The sequence below is a fragment of the Hippoglossus stenolepis genome, chromosome 11 (assembly GCF_022539355.2).
Source record: "Hippoglossus stenolepis isolate QCI-W04-F060 chromosome 11, HSTE1.2, whole genome shotgun sequence".
Classification (NCBI taxonomy): Eukaryota; Metazoa; Chordata; class Actinopteri; order Pleuronectiformes; family Pleuronectidae; genus Hippoglossus; species Hippoglossus stenolepis.
In genome coordinates, this window is record NC_061493.1 from 11,823,512 (window position 1) to 11,843,861 (window position 20,350).

The window sequence follows — 20,350 nt, forward strand, 5'->3', positions numbered from 1 at the left end:
ATCTTGAGCAACAGGCCATAATGTGATGAATAACAAAGACCAGGCTGTTGCTCTTCTTCACTTTATCATTGAGGGGATTCAGTGTGGATGAACCTGCAGGTCAGACACCTCTGGTCAGATCTGCCATCAGAAACAATAGATTCTAGATAGATAGATAGATAGATAGATAGATAGATAGATAGATAGATAGATAGATGGATAGATAGATAGATAGATAGATAGATAGATAGATAGATAGATAGATAGATAGATAGATAGATAGATAGATAGATAGATAGATAGATAGATAGATAGATAGATAGATAGATAGATAGATGGATATACAATATAAAATGATGTAGACAGTGTTATGGTTGGTCTGTGGGAACTGAACAAGTGGTCATGATTTGTATTGTGTGTGTGTGTGTGTGTGTGTGTGTGTGTGTGTGTGTGTGTGTGTGTGTGTGTGTGTGTGTGTGTGTGTGTGTGACATAAGGAGGTTTTAGATGATGGTCAGACTGTCATTATATATATAAGCTCATGTAAATTCTAATTTAATTCACAGACACCGGATCAACCTTTGAGGTTTATGTAGGAATCGGATTATGGTCACACATAAAGTACACCCCCCACCCCTCTCCCTTTCTCTCTCTCTCTCTCTCTCTCTCTCTCTCTCTCTCTCTCTCTCTCTCTCTCTCCTTCACCCCAACCCTCCCCCTGCCTCTCACACCACCACCACCACCACCACCCTCGTCCCCCCTCTCTTTGAATGGGGGCGCTGGAACCGTCTGCCTGTCACCGCTTGCCTCTTTGTTCAAACTGATTTTGCTTCTGCTGCTTGGGGGCGGAGGGAGCACCTTGCTGTGTTGTGGGTGCACGCGTGTGTGTGTGTCTGTCAGTGTGTGGGGATGAACGGCGCATAGAGGCTGCTGCTGCTCAGTGAGCGGAGGATAACGCAGGAGAAGAAGGAGCGCGTAAACTCCAGGACGCGGAGCGGTTGCGCTTGCGTGCGCGCACACACACTCGGGCCGGTCTCTTTTTCTTCTTCCCCCTTTTGCAAAAGTGCTGTTTCACCCCTGTTCTCGTCGTTTGCCGTCTCTGCATCCTCTGGGAGCCTCTTTTCTTTCTGGAGAGCACCTGCACCGAGGCGCCTTCTCTCGCATTCCAGAGGATTGCACCACCAGGACGCACCTCGCCTTGTCACAGAAAGGTAAGAGTGAGAGCAGGAGGATTATGCGTGTTTTATGAGACAAATCATTTGGTCAGTGTGTCATACATCTCATGTCACCGGGTGGTGGGGAGCTCCTGTGCCCGCTCAGCTGCTGGATTCCAACTGTCTCAGGTCCTTGGCTAAATCAATGCACTTTTGCAAAACCATCGCGGGTCAATCTAAAGGTATTTCAGAGTCCCCTTTCCCAACTCTGCCCATTCACGCAATACCTAATTATATGCACATGCATTAAGTGTAAGTAATAAGTGTTTCCCGTGGACCGATCTGTGCCTCCCTCCTCGCATGACCACACAGCCTCACACACATCGTTTGGGATATCTTTAATTATTAACCAGGTCAGAGCTTTTAATATTGGTCTATATTTACAAGCCATGTAGGGACATGCATAAATAATCAAGTCACCAAGTAACCTTGTCTGTGTGTCCTTTACATCTCAAGTGATGTTATGTCTAGTAGAACTTTGCTTTGTTTCTCACACACACACACACACACACAACATCATTTTAGTCATTTCTGCACTGGTGTCTCTACGATTTCCACCTTAACCATAGTTACAACTTAAGGGTAACCCCTAACCCTAACCCAACCCTAACCCTTGCCCTAACCTTAACCCACCCTTAGCATAAACCTGACCTAAACTTAACCTTAACCTAACCTTAAAACATGTCTTCACCTTAAAATCGAATGATTGACATTGTGGAGACTTGTTTTTAGTCCCCATAAACACCAGTCCCCACAATGTAATATAGAAACAGATTTAGGTCCTCACAATATGAGTAATACCTGGACTACACACACACACACACACACACACACACACACACACACACACACACACACACACACACACACACACACACACACACACACACACACACACACACAGTCCTCCCTTTACAGATGCAAATAAGTAATAGAAATGAAAGGGTGGGAGGATGCAGTCTGTTGAGTGATGCAACTGTGGAAGCGGATCTGAACACTTGAACAGGTGTTTGTGAAATCCATTATGTAAATCACAGTCTCCTGCTGAACAAACAACATGTTGTTGAATATCTGCCAAAATCAGACATTATATTGAGCCATGCACCTCCGAGAGCCGTCACCTGGGCAGGACATTAAATATAGATGGTTTTGCTTATAGAATCTGGGTTATCACTGATCACGGTGTACTCTGGCAGCTTCATAGACGAGTCTGTCTTTACATCACACCACCTCATGTTCGTCTGCCTTGTGAAACTAACTTTGCTTTGGTCCTGTTGATATTAAATGAGGGATGACACAAAGAGTGACATGATGGTGGTATGAGTGATCGCCTGGTGTCCAAGCAGACGAACGGATCTCTGAGAGTCTGGTTTTGATGAGTGTCATGTTCTGTAAACAAACGCTGGCATGTACAAACACAGTGAAGGAGGAGAACTGTTTGGGTCACCTTGACAAATGAGCTGTATTGTCTGAGATTATGAGAGCCCCTGCAGCCCAATAAAGCCCAGCTCTGTTTCTATTCACCGCTCAATGTGTGGAGGAGTCTTTTCTTCTATGGCCTGGTTAGAGTGCCCACCACCAGCTGTGTGTCAGGGCCATAAAACAGGACAAGGGTAACAGGGCAACCCTGCGTTATGAGCGGGATGCAGTTGAAGGAGGAGGAAGTGCGTGTGAGCGAGATAACGGGGAAGTAGTGCATGTGGGAGCAGGAGCGTGGAGAATACTAAGGAATGAGGCTAAGAGACCGTGCTGAAAGTTTACAGCATGCATTTTTCATTCTCTTCAGACGTGTGTGTGTGTGTTTTTTGTGTGTGTATGTGTGTGTGTGTGTGTGTGTGTGTTGTTGTGAAGGGGCATGTGGGCCGGCACGCATACAGTAGCTGTGTGTATGCTTGTGTAGTCATCTGTGTAAGTAGATGACTGCACTTTTTCGAGGAGAGGAACCAGAGAGAGACGGGTTGTGGGGGGGAACAAAAGGGTCTGATTCTAAAATAGAGTACAAGCTGCAGTTCAGCTGCCTCGCTGTCTGTGGCTGCACACTCTGCACTCAATCAGCCTCCGTATTGTTTATCACGTCTGGCTGCGAGCCGTCTGCAATTTGAGGAGACTCTTTGCATCAGTGGAAGCCGGGAGTTAAAAAGAGTCACGTGAGGCACTTTTAAATAGATGAAATACTGTAGAAGTAGAAAGATAGGTGGAATAATCAATGAGTCAATCGACAGAAAAGTGATTGGAGCCAATTTTAAGTAGTTGCTCGAGCAAAAATGCCAAACAAACCCTTATTTCAGACTCTAAACTGTGAAGATTTGTTGTTTTTCTTTGTCTGACACAATAGTGCACTGATCATCAGTTTTTCTTTTTTTGTTTACATTTTTTACGCAAAAGATCAAACCCCAAAAATTTGAAAAAAATATCTGAATGAAGATTACAACACAAACAATTAGACAATTTATAGATTAATGATAAATTAATGAGCAACTCTTGAAATAATCAAATCATTTTTCATGTGAAAAGGACAAATATTTGCCGTTTTTCTTTGTTATATCATTGTCAGTTGAATATCTTTGGATTTTGGACTCAGACAAAAGATTTTACATCATCGACGTGGCTTTGGTAAACTGTGCTCAATCATGGAAATAATCATTACCCGGAGCCCTAATAGACACTTTTTCAGAATGAAATGCATCAGAGACGACAGTTTAGCCCCACTGATCACACATGTGCGGTTTTCTCTCCAGTTCACGGCTATGAGACTTGCTGATGGTGTATTTTCAGAAGAAGCCAAAGGTAATCCTCAGCCAGGCTTTGATATTGGTCTCTATGGTATGAAAGTGCCTGTTCTAATATGTCACTGCGGTGATTATGGAGTGAATTCCCCTTATACAGTGTTAATAACCAACAGAATGGAACTATATAAATGCAAATAACATCAGCACTGGCTTATAGAGGCCCAGGTGTACGATCAAATGGCTTTAGGATGATATTGCCCTGAATATGTGTTGATTTAGATTCGCTCGGTGTCTCTCAGTGTGTTGTACAATGCAGTAAATATATTGGACTTCTGTGCTGCAGTCCCCATTTTATTTTGCTCTAGCTTTAATTCATAAACAGCAGATCCAACTGTGAACTAGACTGTGAAGGGAAAGTGGAGATTTTATGATCTCACTGAACTTTGTCGTCTGTTTACAGCCAGGGGGGGAATAGGTTTTTAGACTAACAATGGCTTCACGGTGACTGGAGCAGAAACTGTCCACGTTTTCAGCACTGGACAGCTCTCAAATCTCCGAGCCCAACGATCCGACCACCGACATTTGTCAAAGGGGAAAAGAGCAGCGTGCGGTTTGTGGAGCTGCCGGATTTTGGCTGTCGCTCTGTGACTCTCTCCCTGGAATATTGAGACCCTTTTGCCAGAGCGAGTCCCTGCAGATACAAAAACCCAGAAGGGATTGGACAAACCAATCCATCAATCAACTTCCGTCTTTAGTCCTGGGCGGGGACAGGAGCAGCCCACCGGACCAATCATTACGAGCGTAGATGAACAGCTCATCCACACAAAGAGAGAAAGGTCGCTCTCTTTGTCTTTGGCCGGGGGGGCTCTCCTCTAAGTACCGACTGCATGGTAGAAGACAAACATTTGGTCAAATGCAATCCGAGTGCTTTGGAGGTGATTGACAAAACATAGGATGTTAAATAAAAAAAATAAAAATATATAGACACTAATGCATACCAAAGCCATCAATAATAGCAAAAACAACAAAAAAAGAAAGTTAAAATCATACAATATATATAATCAACATTGAAATTTTAGTTAAACAAAATAGAACAAGAATAATGATAATGATAGAAATAATAGAAATGATAAAAACCTACATAAAAGTCAGACTAAAGAGTTGGGTTTGAGTCTGTAATCATTTTCAGCTCCTCTCAGATATAATCTTAGCTTCTACCAGTCCAGACTAAAACGCTGCTCTGGAGCTTTCAAACTAAAACAGTCGCGTTTCCACATTCCTTTATCCTAGCGGCTCTCAAACTAGTTGTGTTGTGTTGAGTTGTGCAGACTCCAGGCACATCTGTAGGAGCGTTTCCAAACAAAAGTAGCTTTAGTCAGCACTTGTTGGATAAGAAGAAGCTTCATAAGTAGTAACAGAAGTTCCCTCTGCCTCTGTGGTGTAGATTTGAATGATTTGTCACTTCCAAGATGCTGTTGGGTTATTTTTATTCCTAACGTCACACTGTTTGAAACATCTCCCCTCAGCTATTTGTCCTGTTATTGTTTATTCGCTGTTGTGAGAATGAAGAGGACAGTTTCTCTGGGCATCGGCAGTGAACACCTGAAGGACAGAGCTCTGTCTTGTATTTTCTGTCCTCTCCTAGTTGATAGTCCACAGCCGCAGCGCGTCATTAAAGAAGACAGATTCTTGGAGGACGTCCCAACAGTGTGTCTATATTTGCGTCTGTTATGCTGGGGATGAAAATATGGCCTTTACTGTCGCCTTTATGGCCGTGCTGATGATCCAAGGCAAACTGCAAGAGAGGGTGTGTGTTTGTGTGTGCGTGTGCGTGTGTGGAGCTGTAGAATTAAGAGTGGATGAATGCTGAGTCTCACACACACCTGATCCTTTATTGGCTTTGTCATCGAGAGCCGACCTCTGAACCTTCACCTTTGACCTCTGGGTTCTTTCAGACACAGCTGGTGTATTGGCCACTCAGACCACACACTGACAGCCCCATGATACATATATTTGACCCCTGATCCCAAAATCTATATTTTCCTCAATAATGCTTTTTACTTAAACAAACATTTTACGTGCAATACATTTGAATGGTTTCAATGGAACTGATTATTTAAAGCTACTTTAATCAATATTTTCATGGGACCAATGCAAAACAGAACAATTAAGAGAGTTATTCCCCAACTCTACAGATACTCCAAGATCGACAGATAGTTTTTAGCCTCTCCCAGGTCACTGTTTTGGTTTTCATGGCTGCATCTTGACTGTTTACTAGTGTTGCACAGCACAGCATTTAACAGCTAAAGAGACAGATATTCCCCTACAGGAGTTGGAGGAGACCAAAAATAGAGCTGAAAGCCCCGGGGATGTTATATATAACATCCATCAGGTTGTGCTATGTCTATTAGAAATGTAGATTAACTAGTGTTTGCCAACATGTTTACCATATTTACTTTAGAGGTTTATGATATATCAGTGTTGTGTTTAAAGCTGCCATCTTGTGGATAATGTTACTAATTAAAGCAGATTTAAAGTTGATTTTATACAGTTTGTGCTTTCAGATACATTCATGTGAAAAGTGTTAAATAACACATCAACACTTTAGTTTTATTTTTTTTCATTCATTTTATTCCTGAAATGTGACATGTGTAGTATAAAAGCCTGTTCCTGCAGGGAAATGAATACAAACACATTAAATGCTTCAGCTGAATCACCGTGGTTTTTCCGTGAAGTCCCTCTTTAAGTCAAATGAGAACATTTCTTTTCTCTTTTGTTTAAGAGGCACTGGTTACAAAACACTTGAAGCCAGTGTGACTTGATCCTTTATGATGCATTACAGAAACGGGAGATGATTGATTCCACTGAGGCTCTCGACTGGTTGTGTTGAAAAGCTACGTTACAACGCTCTGTTCTCACATTTGTGTCCACACTTACAGTATAAATACTGCGGCTGCTTCATATGTTATTCAGATGTAATTTAATAGATTTCTTTTGCCAAATCACTGTTGGCTAACATACACAGACATACGCGCAACAAAAACACACATGCGGCGGTGCCAGAAAGAGGCTGAGGATGAAGATGTGGAGAGAGAAAAGGAGCATATCTGAGATCATCTGCTGCGGGTCTGTTGAGTGCATCTGAAAGCCTCGACAGGAAGGATGCCAACAGATGGGTTTTATAAGAGCTGTCAATCTCTCTCAGGTATGAACAAATCATTGGTGGGACATGCATTAAACATATTCCCTCTTAGCTCTCTGTGTACTATAATGAATAGTTAATGAAAAGACCACAAAAGTTGTAACAGCCAACTACAGTTACTATAACCTACTTACAGTCCTGGCTCCTCGCCATCTCTCACTTGTTTGTTAGGGATCCCTCAGTGCTGCACGGGTCCACTTTTGCAAATCCGCGCACACTTGCAAATCTCCATATCGGACGTGTTAACCGCCATTATCTCTAAGTCAAATCTGGACCTGCCCAGACCCGTTTACATATGACCTGTGATTAAACACGTGCTACATACACAGTCACTCACATCAGCTGGGTTATGGCCTCCTTGTCCACCTTGTCCTCCTGTTCCGGTGGCTCAGTGGTGTTCTTGGAAAATAATTGCTGCGGCACCTGTGCACCTGCAGCTGTCAGTGTGTTTCCTCTGCGTCCACGTGCAAGACTTGTGGCTATCGAAAGGTATTACAACGTGGCAATTTTGTTGTTGTCTTTATTTGGTCCATTTGAAGCTGGTTCAATGTCCATAGTAACAATTACCTAAGCAACAGAGAAGTGGGCAATGGTGGAGTGGGGCTTTCACAGAGGCTGACTAGGCTTCATATAATCTTATTTAGATATAATCATTTATGAAATGTTCTGAAAAAAACACACTTTAGTTCTCACCCCTTCCCTATTTGTGAATTTATGTTAACTTTTACCCGTTACCCCGTCAGGTACCCGACCCGGTGCAGGAACTCAGACAGATCTTAACTGCCTCCTCTCTGCGCTTTACTCAACGCAGATCTGAGCCAAATTTTAACTTGGCGTCTGAGCGTGTTGTCGAGCTGGTTTAAGTAACCCCTGTCTCCATGCCCAGTGAGATCAATGGTTTCAGTGTGAGAGGAACGGGGTGTGTAATCTTGAATCGGAGGAACCAGCAGCTTTCCAGAGTCCTCTCACCATCTGAAACCCCCGGCCACAACTGCATGAGTCATTAGTTGCTTTGAGTGTGATTAGTCACCACACAGGCACACTGAACACAAAGGCTATCTGTGTCTTTGTGTGCAGGAAGTGAATAAATGATTCGGCTTAGTTCACCCTCCCTCAGCAGTGTCCTTTTCTCTGTTTTTAATTTCTTGAGCAATTAGCGTTCATGCACTCTGGTTTTATGTCTCTTTTATGGCACCAAATCTCGACTGCAACATACTATTACTGTATTTCCCCCCCCCTGTCCTTACAATTCATTAAGGAAAATTGCTTCTGTGCATGGCTGAATTTCAAATTTTCAGCCACACATCCATTCAGGATGGACCGACTGCAGCCTATTGCTCACAAACGGTAAATTAAGAAGAATTATGGAGCCTCCAGCGCAGGTTTTCTGAAGAGCTTTCATCATGGAAGTGTATTATCACAATGGTGATAAAATGACCTTCGTTTCACTCCTCTTCCTTCACGCTCGTCCTCTCCCAGCTCACCACTTTGTCTGTCACTCATCTGGTGTTATTATACGCCGCTCTCGTGAGGTAATAGGCGAGACATGATTAAAGAAAAAGGAGGAGAGGAATCAGATTTTCCTGTCAGGTCCCAGTGGGCTGACATTTTGTCCCCACACTGTAAAAATTATTCAGCTTCAGTCTCAATGTCTAATGGTACAGATTTATCTTAAGTCCTCAAGTCTCTCCTCTTCAGCTGCCTCATATTTCTAGATATTTTATTCCGTGGCTCCTTCTTGTCATCATGCCGTTGCCCCCAAAATGTTTTGGATCTTACTGCAGAAATAAAAATGTAATCAGGAAGTCATTTTCCCGAGCTCTCTTCTGTTGTGGGGAGAATAATATTCTGTCAAATACCAAGAAGAAAAGGAAAAACATGATTTGTGTGAGAATTTGTGTGAGAATCCAAATTGAATGTTATGGATTCAAAGGTGTGTTTGAATGCACTAATATGAGCTGTACATGTTTAAAACAGTAGTAGAGTAAGTAGACCATTACTGCAACATATCAATGACTATATAATTAGAGGTTAGAGATTATATTACCAAAGGTCTTGTTCAGGGTCGACACATCTACATTGTTAATCACAGTTGAGGCTCTATTCTGTACCGTATTTGGTTTGGGAAGGTTTATGTATCTGCATCTCAGTCAAATATTTTACTTCCACATTTCCAATACTCATTCATACATTCTATCGTGCTCCAGCCAAACAGTATATGGAAAGTTAAACCATAAAGCATACATGTAGTTTTACAAACTGTTTAATCATAGTTAGCGTCCAGACAGGATAATTTTGTTGACAAAGAGCTAACTTTTACCACAATCATGTACTGCAGCTATCTAATGCATATTTGTGAACCTCTCGGCTAATTATCACAACTAAAGCCTAGTCAGGAGTGAACCTGGAGGCCACTCAATGCAACCAGATTGGAGGTGTGCGTCAGACTTTGATTTAAAAAATTAAAAAACATCATGCATTTTAAGTTTGCTGTTCAAAAGAAACATCTGCCGAAATGAACCATGCCTCACAAAGCAGAGATTTTAGAAGCTTACAATCAAGAGTTGTTGGTTTTGTTTTGTAGCTGTTTTCCTAGAAGTGGGCGCCCACCTAAGATAACTCTAAAGTCCCAATGCAAAAAAGAAGCCCAGAGGTGAAAAAGAAATCACTGTAGCTGGTTTGCATCTCCTGAGTCTACATGGTCACCTGGAGTATGGTGCACAGGTACATTTTTTGGGTAAAAACCATGTCGCAGTATGTATGGTGTCAAACACCACCACCTCCTGAACACTGTGCAGCTCTGAACTGCAGCTATTGTTTAAGGTTAATGTTGCCGAAGGATGTATATGAACCAGCGATTGAGGATAATAATAATAGTGATAATATCGATTGCACGACAGCCACATATTCATAATGTGCGACACAATGATTGTTTTTGTTTGGTGGTTCTATGGTTTTTTATTTTCGTAGTCATTTATGTGAAACGCTTAGGACAAATTTCAGGAGAGCATTCTGATGATAAAGTGTAATTTTATCACATTAAATCAAGCGGTTCATTTGTTTTTTCCACCAGCACTTGGAATGTGTAATGGGTGTGTTTCATGGTTTAATATCAGTTTAAGCACCTTGTGTTTCTTCTCCACTTGATGATGACCTGATCACATTTTATGAGAAACGAGGTCATTTCGACTGGTTCACTTCCTTTTTCTTGCTCCTGCGTACATGCACGTGTATTTGTTGACTTGCAGGATGTTAAAGATTCAGCAAACGTGATCTAATGTTTAACAGAGAGATCGAGGGAGACCGGGTGTGTGTACCTGTGTTGTTGTGTGCGTGTGTTTCAGTGAGTTGTGTTTATGTTTTCTATGCATGAACGCAGAGGGTGAGATTCAGTGACTTCTGCACCTTCTGCACCGGCGGCGGGTTGATGTGGGACTTTATAGGAGCCGCACCATTACAGCTGTGTGCTTATGTCATCAATCAACATGGGACCCAATGTGGCCTGATTACACACACACACACACACACACACACGGAAATAACTTGTTCAACACTTTTCATGATTTTCCCTTCAAGCAGTTTTCCCACCTAGTGTAGGTCTGAAGGAGACTTGGGTCGAGGGGCACATACTCGCCTGCGTCACGATGATCATGGGGCTTCGACAGATTGACAGCTTAGTGCTGAGGCATAATGTCGACCTCGTCCGTTGCCAGCCTCGTCTGTTAGCTCTCTTTGGATCTCTGTCACTGCACTCACTGGCTCTCACAATGAGCCGAGAATCCGACCTATTCAGGCGACATCGTGAAAATGTGTCGGATGGACATCCACATTGATGTCCACTGAAGCATTTTAGAGACTTCTGGCTCTTTTCTCCTCAAGACACAACTGAGCCTGTGAGAGTGAAGAGGGGCGATTCAGAGGGAGGCGCTCACAACATCTGATGTCTCGTCCCTAACAAAAGCAGGTAGTGGTTAGTATGCAGCTGGTGCGACTGTATGTTGTAAATTCCCCACGGGTAAAACTTTGAATGGCTGCTGTCTATAGAAACACGGTTTGCATGTTGTATTGCATCCATAGAGATGTCCATATGCTGAACTCTGAATTCTGTTGCTGTGGATAGAAGCAGGGGCCCCTGCCAGTCCCAGGCACCCGCATACAACACCCTCCAATGCTCTGTGCTTGCAAGACTGGGCAAACTCCTCGGTGTCATGACCCTCTCCGAACCTTTAGAAATCTGCTGTCACCCACCCAGCTAGCTCCACCAGGCCTTCAGAGTCCAACAGCTCGACCCCAATCTGTCACAGCCCATCACGAGGTCCTAACCCACCTTTATGGTGCGATGCCTCTAAGTGTGTGGCACAGCGGGATCTCACCATCACCAGAATTCCCCCCTTTTTCATAAAGTCCAAGACCTACTTGGTTGCCCGCAAAAAATAAAAAAGAATCACAATTGTACTTTGATGACGGTATTGTTTGGCAGGTGTCACCATCTGAGGAACGTTTTTTTCTTTGACTCACACGCTTCACTTTAAAATGGCCGAACATTTAAGTGGGCTTTCACATGGTCGGAGAAGAGAGCCGCCATTATTCCTGTAATTTATAAAGGGTCGAGCTGGTCTTGCATAATGCTTCTTTCTGAGCTTCGGGATGCTGTTGGAATGAGTTGCTGTTACCTCGGTGAATGCAAAGGGGACATTTGCTTAGTTGGATCAATTATTTACTTCATGTAAGTGAAATCTAGACAGTCCAAACGAGCTGGACTAATTTCTGCTCAAATGGTTCCAGCTTCTCTTCCAACCAGTCTGGAAGGTAGAAGGAGCCTTTTTTTTGTGTCCACGGGTAAATGAATAATTCAGAGTTATTACTGTTGCTGGAGTCCCCTTAAAATCAGCATCACTATATAAAACAAAGCTGTGTTTACTTCAAACAGCATACCCTCCTCTTCATCTCCATTTCATACCAGTACGGGGCAATAAAGCTCCGTCTCAGGCGCCTCTCCATTGAGCTGAGACGCTTCGGGCCCCAAGCCAAACACTCTGGCAAAGTCAGCAGCTCATTGCTGATATGTGGTAGAATTTGCTCTATGTGGTGCAGCAGGAATGCACCAGAAACACTTTTTCACTGCAGTGCACTGTAACTTTATATTTTGTGGCGAAAGACTGTTTGGACGTTTTAAAAAATAATCCAGTTTTTCTCCATTAGAGTTCTTACTCTGTGTCCAAATCATTCTTGACAACATCTGATATTGTAGAGTATAAGACCGGGGCTGGATGCCGTCATTTGTATTAATACAGGCAGCTGCAGCTCAGGTGTTAAAGTGGGTCCTGGGTGAAAAATGTGAGTCACTGTGGACAAAAGCATCTGCCAGATAAATGTAATGTGTCCAACAGGGCATCCTCCCATCTCCAATTGGAAATGGGTTCAAAGGTCACTTTGTCTCAGTGCAGTGCCAACGTTTTACAGCCTCACACACACACACCCACCCACACACACACACACACACACACACACACACACACACACACACACACACACACACACACACACACACACACACACACACACACACACACACACACACACACACACACTGGTCTGTATTAGCTCCCTGGCTGGAAAGCGCTGAATGAGTAATTTGCTAAGCTTCAGTGGACCATGTCTGGGTCCTTAAGTGGCCTTATATAGATGAAGTTATTTATTTGTTATTATATTATCACAGTGATAATGAATGGATATGAAACATTATCTGCTGCTGTGATAATGTGTACGTGCAACCTTGTTTGCCTCAGATTAGATTTTCATTGATTTAAGCCTCAAGGCCATCTGGAACACTTGGTGTATTTTTTTACCATAGACAGTAAATAAAGATGGATGACTGACCTATTGTCCAGAATTGAAGCTAAATGTATCCCTTATACGAATCCCGCCATCTTGCACATTTGGAGGTCTGTATGTATCGAGGTCCCTTCTTGACCAATCCGTCAGTCTCAGCTGTCAATCGTGATGTTTCACCCATTGTTATATCATCAAATAATTATAGTTAAAACCAAACTTACTGGAAAAATGAACTCTTGAACAATCATCAGTAGGATTAGAACCACCGTAAATGAGAGAAAACAACAGAAAAGTATTTGATTTGCACTTTGACTTTCTTAGTTTGGTCCATGTCCCATCCCCTAACATGGAGGAGGCGAGGTTTATGACCTGCAGCCAGCCACTAGGTGGTATTTGAGACACTTTGGCTTCACTTTTACGGAGGAATCATGTACTCCTTCTTTACACACAGTCTATGGTTATAACTAATGTTGACGTCACAACAGTAAATGATAGAAAACAAACAACATATGAGTAATTTACTCATTCGTGAACTTTGTCACAGTCTGCGTCAGTTTTTGTGTCGGTGAGATTTCATGCTGCTGCTTCAACACCTGTTGTGACTTCACAGACGATGCTTTCCCTCAGCTTGTGAAAACTGGTAGACAAGTCATTAAAGATGAATGACATGTAACCAGGTGTGTGTAAACATCGGCAACACCGTTAGAATATGGCAGCTCTGAAAATAGATTTTATTTCCATCAGGCCAGCTTTTATTTTTTTAAGCGTTTAACCAAGAAAGACAGATTTATTTGTACAACAGCTGGATGGATGTGAAAAAGTATAATTAGCTTCTGAAGGGATAAACCAAACAGCTGTGGAGGTTTTTCCGATCCGCGCAGGAGCAAGTCGTCCCTCATCTGTTCCTACAATTAAAAATCAACAAACTGTTTCATGTGACAAAAAAAAAAAAAAAGAGACTGCATTTTTGGAGTTCTTTACAATTTGTCTCTTATTCACCATTTCACACACTGGTAGGGAGGGTTCAGAGTTCTAGCCTAGTTGCAGAAAGCAATTTGGGGTCGAGAGAAACATGAGATCTTTGGGGTTTCATGTCAACAATCAACATGTGTAAGATCTGAATATCAAAGTTACTGTTTGTCTTCAATAAAACATGGATATTAATGGTTGAGGTGATAACACTGATCTCTATCGTCTTGTTGGATGAATATGCATGAAAATGTAGAAGAGACTAACCTGATTGGCCACAATACATTTATTGAGATGAGATAGATATACAGACATTTTCTGCAAAGTGCTCACTATTTCACCTTTTATTGATAAAAACACTTTACATATGTCTCTGCATTATTTGTTCAGAAATTCCCAAAAGTAAAGAGGAACCCCCGATCTGGTAATATTAAAGAAAGTGAAATGAGAAAATTACCTACTTGGTATAGATATATACATTGCCATACTACTTTTTTCAGTTTCGGGAATATGGGATTATACTTATCCCACTTTGGTGAAGGTAATTATTCAGTGATAATCTGTTTCCATTTGAAAGACGTTTTTCAGGTTGCTGCATTCCCATTCCCAACCATTCACTTTGAGATATTTAATCTATTGGCAAAAGGAAATCTTGGCAATATGTTATGATATTTTTGCAAGTGCAGTGTGAATAAGTTTGTATTTTCTTCTTACTGATGATTGAAACCATCTCCCCCTCTCATCTCTGTTCTTTCTCCCTCTCATCTCTGTTTTCTCTCCCTCTCTTCTCTGTTTCTCCCCCTCTCTTCTCTGTTTCTCCCCTCTCTTCTCTGTTTTCTCCCCCTCTCTCCTCTGTTTCCTCTCTCTCTCTCTGCAGGTCCAGGATGGGGCTCACTCCATGTGCAGCTGGGCGGCAGATCCTCTTTGCTGTGATGCTGCTGCTCTATTTAGGCTTGGGTGAGTCTGTCTCCTACCTCCGCTCTTTGTTTCCTTCAAGCGCTTCATCTCCAAGTGCTAATCAGCACTTCCAGATGCAAAGGGACAACAGTCAGTGGGAACAGAATATGGCACAATAGTGTTTAGTGGAAGAAGAGGGAGGTAAAGGACAAGAGGAAAGGAATGAAGACAACTGAAAGGAGGATGAGTGGAAGGAATTAAGGAAGGACGAAGCACCTGGACCAGGATCCAGAGAAAAACAGTTCCCACATAAATTTTCTGACAAACACATATTCACAAGACAGGTCTGCGCTAATTTGAGTGTTGTAAGTGAAAGCTGACACAGTGAGGATGTTTGCAGACATGCTCAGTGGGATTGAGCTGGAACACCTCCAAACCCATTTGTGCAAATTTAGCTGACCATCTGTTCCATCACAACTCTGCATAAAATTCACAATTATGGAACAAAAAGAGAAAACGTGTCGGAGCTGTGAGTCTCTGGAGGATAGTAGCGAAGGTTTGAGGTCCCACTTGCAGCCTGCCGACTGCCTGTAGTAAAGATTAGTGGCTCTCCTTAATTACGTTTGCTACAGTTGGCAGGCGTGGTGGTGGTCGCCGGTCGGCCTGGTCGTTTTGTCCCTTTATTAAGAGGAGAAACTGCATCTGTCATTTCCAAAATTAAAACATAGCCTAGTCGTTACATTCTGACAGTAGAAAGTTTTTCATCCACATTCAATCATTTATATATGTATATTGCACAATCTAGGTAAAGGTAAAAGGATCTTGCCAGTACTAAAATTCAAAACAGGACCAAACAATCATTATATTTTAAGCTACTGTAAAAGCTGTTACATTTTATCGTGTTGAACTATTTTGTTGTGTTATCACTTTATTATTATTTTCGTTTTGTTTTGTTATATTTGTCTTCAAATAGTCAACAAAGTACCACTGTTCCAACCCTGCATGTGCCTAATAGGAATAAGGGAAGCAACAACTGCTGGTAATGGAAAAGGCGAAATAAGCTGTTTATTGTTCAATGAACCAAAATCGTCAGGTGAGATGAAGAACAAAGGAAGGGCTGCGGATGACGACAAATTCATAGAAACTGATAAAACAAAACCACCTTGACCTAACTCATGGAAACACACAGTCTCTGTATCACAAGAACAAAGAAAACACTGCTAAACATTCAGATCACCACCCATGACCTGACGGATATCTGGACAAACAAACGACAACATGAGGTGCAAATCATAATAGTGTATGGAAATATACCAGCATAAGACCAATAACAACCCTCTGGTACCACTGGATGATCAATGCTGCACACATTTATTACCAGTTAATGGTAAATACTGCTTGTCCATATCGTTTCTATGTGATGTCCTGTGATTCACATCATGTCCAATCTCCTAATAACACCAAGGAGTTTATCCCAATGTGACCCTGAACAGGATAAGTGGCTATAGAAATGACTGCATCATAGCTGTATCAATACTGATTAAAAAACAAATTAACTAATGAGCTTTGCACAGCAGAACATCAGGTGGAGTAAAGCTACTTATTTCACATCTTTTTCACAGAATGACTGAGCAAACTGTAGAAAGCTCCAGAAAAAGCTGAATAGACTCTGACTCATTTCATCAAATTATTGTTTGCAAGGTCAAGAATGACTCTTCAAGCTCAGCATCTTATAATAAGACTATTTATATATGTATATATAATCTGTCGCTGCATTAGTATTGTTAGTAGGTCCTTATGTTTATAGGTTTACGGGCCATAATTACATATAAAATTGTTATGGGGGAACTCTGCTGTAATGTAAAGAGCTCAGTGGAGTGAGGAGGATGAACAGGAGGTGGAGACGACATCTGTTAATGACAGAGAGCGTCCTCTCATGTCACTTCCAGCTCTCCGCTCCTCTTTTCAGGCCATTTGTCTTTTGTCCAATCTGTCAGCACCATGCTACACGACACACTTGTCATCCAGAGTCCCTCAATTTCACCCATCCATTTTCTTAGTCCTCCATCTCGCCCTCCCTCCATCTCGCCCTCCCTCCACCTCTCCTTAAATCTTTCCTTCCATCTCTCTCATTCCTGTTCTCCGTCATGTTCAGGCTCTTATGCTTTTCCCTGGTATTTGTGATTCTGTGATTACATCTGATTTGTAGGGAAGCCAGCGGCGGCGTTCTCCACTGTGGGGAGACGTTCTCAGGGGGTTTAGCTTGTGAAAGCCAATATAAATGCAGATGGAAAATATCTTTCAGGGATTCAATTCCATCGTGTGCCATATTCCAAATGAGGCTTTATTTTTTTTTATTTTAACACAGGTTCTTTTGTTACGCTGATGTTTTCTACACATTGCTCTTTTTGACTAACAGTGAACATTTTACAGAGAGGAACAGAAAAAAGGAATGCAGCACTCCTTGAATTAAGTAGAAACAGCTTATGACCTTACTATGTATTATTATTGAGTAGACAGTATTAAAACAAAATAAAAATCTACAAAAAAATATATATATTATGAGAAATATGTATTTAAAAGGAAAACAAATATTAATGATAATAATAAAATAATAAATACAATTCAATTAAATTGTGGTAAGAAACTAAATAAAATAAAATGAAAAATAATGAAAGCCATAACATACCAATGTTAAACTAAGGTCCACAGAGGATAACACCACACAGAGATTTCTAGGAACTGTCTGGTTGGAGGATAATGTCTGTGTAGATGATCACGTTGTCATGGTTACATTTAGCCTGTATATCCTGGCAACCAGCCTGGTTGCCAGTGAATCGCTGATATCAGGCTGCAGAACCATGAACCTAGCTCTTACTGTGTCGATGCCTTTACACTGATGTTTCTGTGGCGTGAAATTTATTTAAATGAATCTGTGAGTGACAGCCGAAGTCATTTGTGTGAGCGGTGACAATATATATAGAAATGTAAATAATTACTTGGAGCTGGTGAGCCACCATGTTCACTTGTGTGTATGTGTTCAGGTGTGTGTGTGTGTGAAAGCCTGGGTTGGGTTTATTTGCTGGAATAATAAAACAAGTTCCTCATTCATTTGTGGAAATGTGAGACACTGCTAATGAATCCCAGAGGAACCTGACACCTGCACACGCTACACTTTCTGTGCATCTCCTTGGCTGCATTTACCCTAATCAACCAGCAGAAAGATTTGTATTTGTCTGCAGAGCCCTTTCTCAAAGCAGATTTATGCAACACATTAAGTGAATCATAATCACAGGAAATTGTTTACTGCCCCATTTTCTCTGTGTCGTTTTCTTCCCTCGCAACATATTTAATTTCATCATCTAACTATGCTCTGTTCTCGTGTTGTTGCCCTCTAGGTGAGACCTCCTCCGTAGTGAACATGCGTAGGATCACCCATCCCACAGTACAACAAACACTGGCAGGCAAAGCTGTCCTGCCCTGTGTCTTTACCCTCCAGAGCAGCTCCTCCAGCCAGCGTCCACACATCCTGTGGACCCGCACCGTGGCATCTGAAGGACAGGAAGCTCCAGTGGAGCAGATTGTGCTTTCAGCTAAAGGTAAAACAAAGATGTGATGGTACAGTGGGATTCAGCTGCTGATAAAAACCTACATTACTCAGTCAAATAACATCCCACAAGTGCAACAACGGAGCTTATAATATGTGGATGTGAGTCTTTCACAGACAGTCACCACCTGAGTTGGCAGTTCTGCTAAGCTCAGAGAAATTGAACCTGAAGGCCTCACAGGAGAAGAATTTAACAAGCTGACTGTAGCAGCTCCAGGATTTCAAATGATAAACCTTTTTATACTGAATTTCCACTGTAAACACTTCAAATCTGTCTGAGTGGAAGCGTTTTAGCAAAGTCAAGGCTTGTACATATGAAATTAATCTACCCAGGGCCTTTTTTTATAGTATCTAACAGTTCATTGATATATTCTGATATCATTTGACATTGAAATTATCTAGAGGGGCTGTATGTGAGAACGCAAATGACCGACTCAGTGGCTCAGGACATACTCCAGAATTTTTACTGCCACCACAAAAAAAGGAATGTGTCCAAGGGAGCCCATGTGACGGATATAAAAGTGAAAAAAACAAAATGAACACAAATATCGAATGATGATGAAAAAAAGGAGCCGAACATGTAGAAGGCACAGACAAAAACGTCAACTTTTAAAAACAACAAGTTTCGAGGTGATGAGAACTGATGCCAGTGTTGGTGTAATTTATACGTCCAGATATTTTGGACTGACGAGGACAATCTCCTGCTGCGTTCATGTTTGAAAACGGCTTCATTTTACACCATAAAGTTGGCAACTTGCAGGTGAACATAGTGGAGTATTTAGCAGCTCGCGAATGAGTGTGCAGAGCAAAGCTGAGCTAAAAGAGAGTGAATGTTTGACTTGTCTTTGTTTGATCAGTAACAAAACCCCAAATTAACGAAAATCATGTTCCACAAGCTGGATGTATAAATAAGCAGCTGTTTGCCAAAACGTTTGCTGTATCAACTTAAAAGGTAATTGCAAATTGTGATTGTTTCTGATGCCAAAAATAATCATGAATGTGATTGAATCTGAAAGGTTTCCAAAGCAAAACAATGACATAGATCTTGAGCCGACAGCTGGAGCTCCTGCAGTCAAAATGAGATACAAACCCTCAGGAAAAGATTTTCCAGGAATTTTTCTAGCAAAAATAGAATTTGAGAACATAATTATATCTACATCAATTTGTCTGTGGTCCCTTGAAGTTTATTTTATATCTGTATATCTGTGCAGGATGCCAGTTGTATTGAACAAAGGTTTGTTATCTCTGCCAAAGGTGATGTAATCAAGCTGAATAAGGCTTTCAGTGGCCGCGTCATGCTGCCAGGACACACTGCCAATCCTCTGAATGCTACCATGGAGATCTCCAGTCTCCGTACCAACGACTCAGGCACTTACCACTGTCAGGTTGTCATGGGTAACGACTATGAGAGGGACACTGTGCCCCTGGTGGTCTCCGGTGAGTGCCGCAGCGTCTTTCGTCGGATTTCTTTGTGAGCAAAAAGTTTTGTGCCGCAACTCTCCAAAGGAAACAAAACAGAAATCCTGCTGACAGACTGAGCAGCATTTACACAAAAGCCTTTAAAATTCTTCTTTTAACTTCATTGATTTCCTTGTTTGATTGCATCCAATGCTTGTCGTGCTAATGTAAGATAGATGACAGCTGCTTTAAAACAGAAGCATGACCAATTAAGCCTTTTCAGCGTTAGATTAGTAACATTGATTCTCCATATCGATATCATAATGATGGACCCAACACAATTCTCTGTGTTGGTGTTGGAGTATTATCTAACTTTCCACTGGAGTGAGTGTGTTATTCTTTAAATCAAAGTGTTTGGACCGAACACCAATGATCTCTTTTCTGTTTGCTCATATGCTCATTTGCTGGAACTCGCATACTGTTGTATTGATCTGTTTGTGGCCTGTTCTGTTACATCCCAC

At 41.8% G+C, this 20,350-nt stretch overlaps 1 protein-coding gene across 1 annotated transcript in view; it reads left to right on the forward strand.

Moving 5' to 3' along the window:
* Positions 1-783: 783 nt before the first annotated feature.
* LOC118117205 (neurocan core protein-like) overlaps positions 784-20,350 on the forward strand; it is a 42,515-nt gene continuing 22,948 nt past the window's right edge. Inside the window, exons 1-4 of the mRNA XM_035169257.2 lie at positions 784-1,189; positions 14,805-14,884; positions 18,223-18,423; positions 19,686-19,868. Of these exons, the coding sequence (XP_035025148.2) occupies positions 14,812-14,884; positions 18,223-18,423; positions 19,686-19,868 (457 nt within the window). The 5' untranslated portion in view covers positions 784-1,189; positions 14,805-14,811. The remainder of the gene's footprint in view (positions 1,190-14,804; positions 14,885-18,222; positions 18,424-19,685; positions 19,869-20,350) is intronic.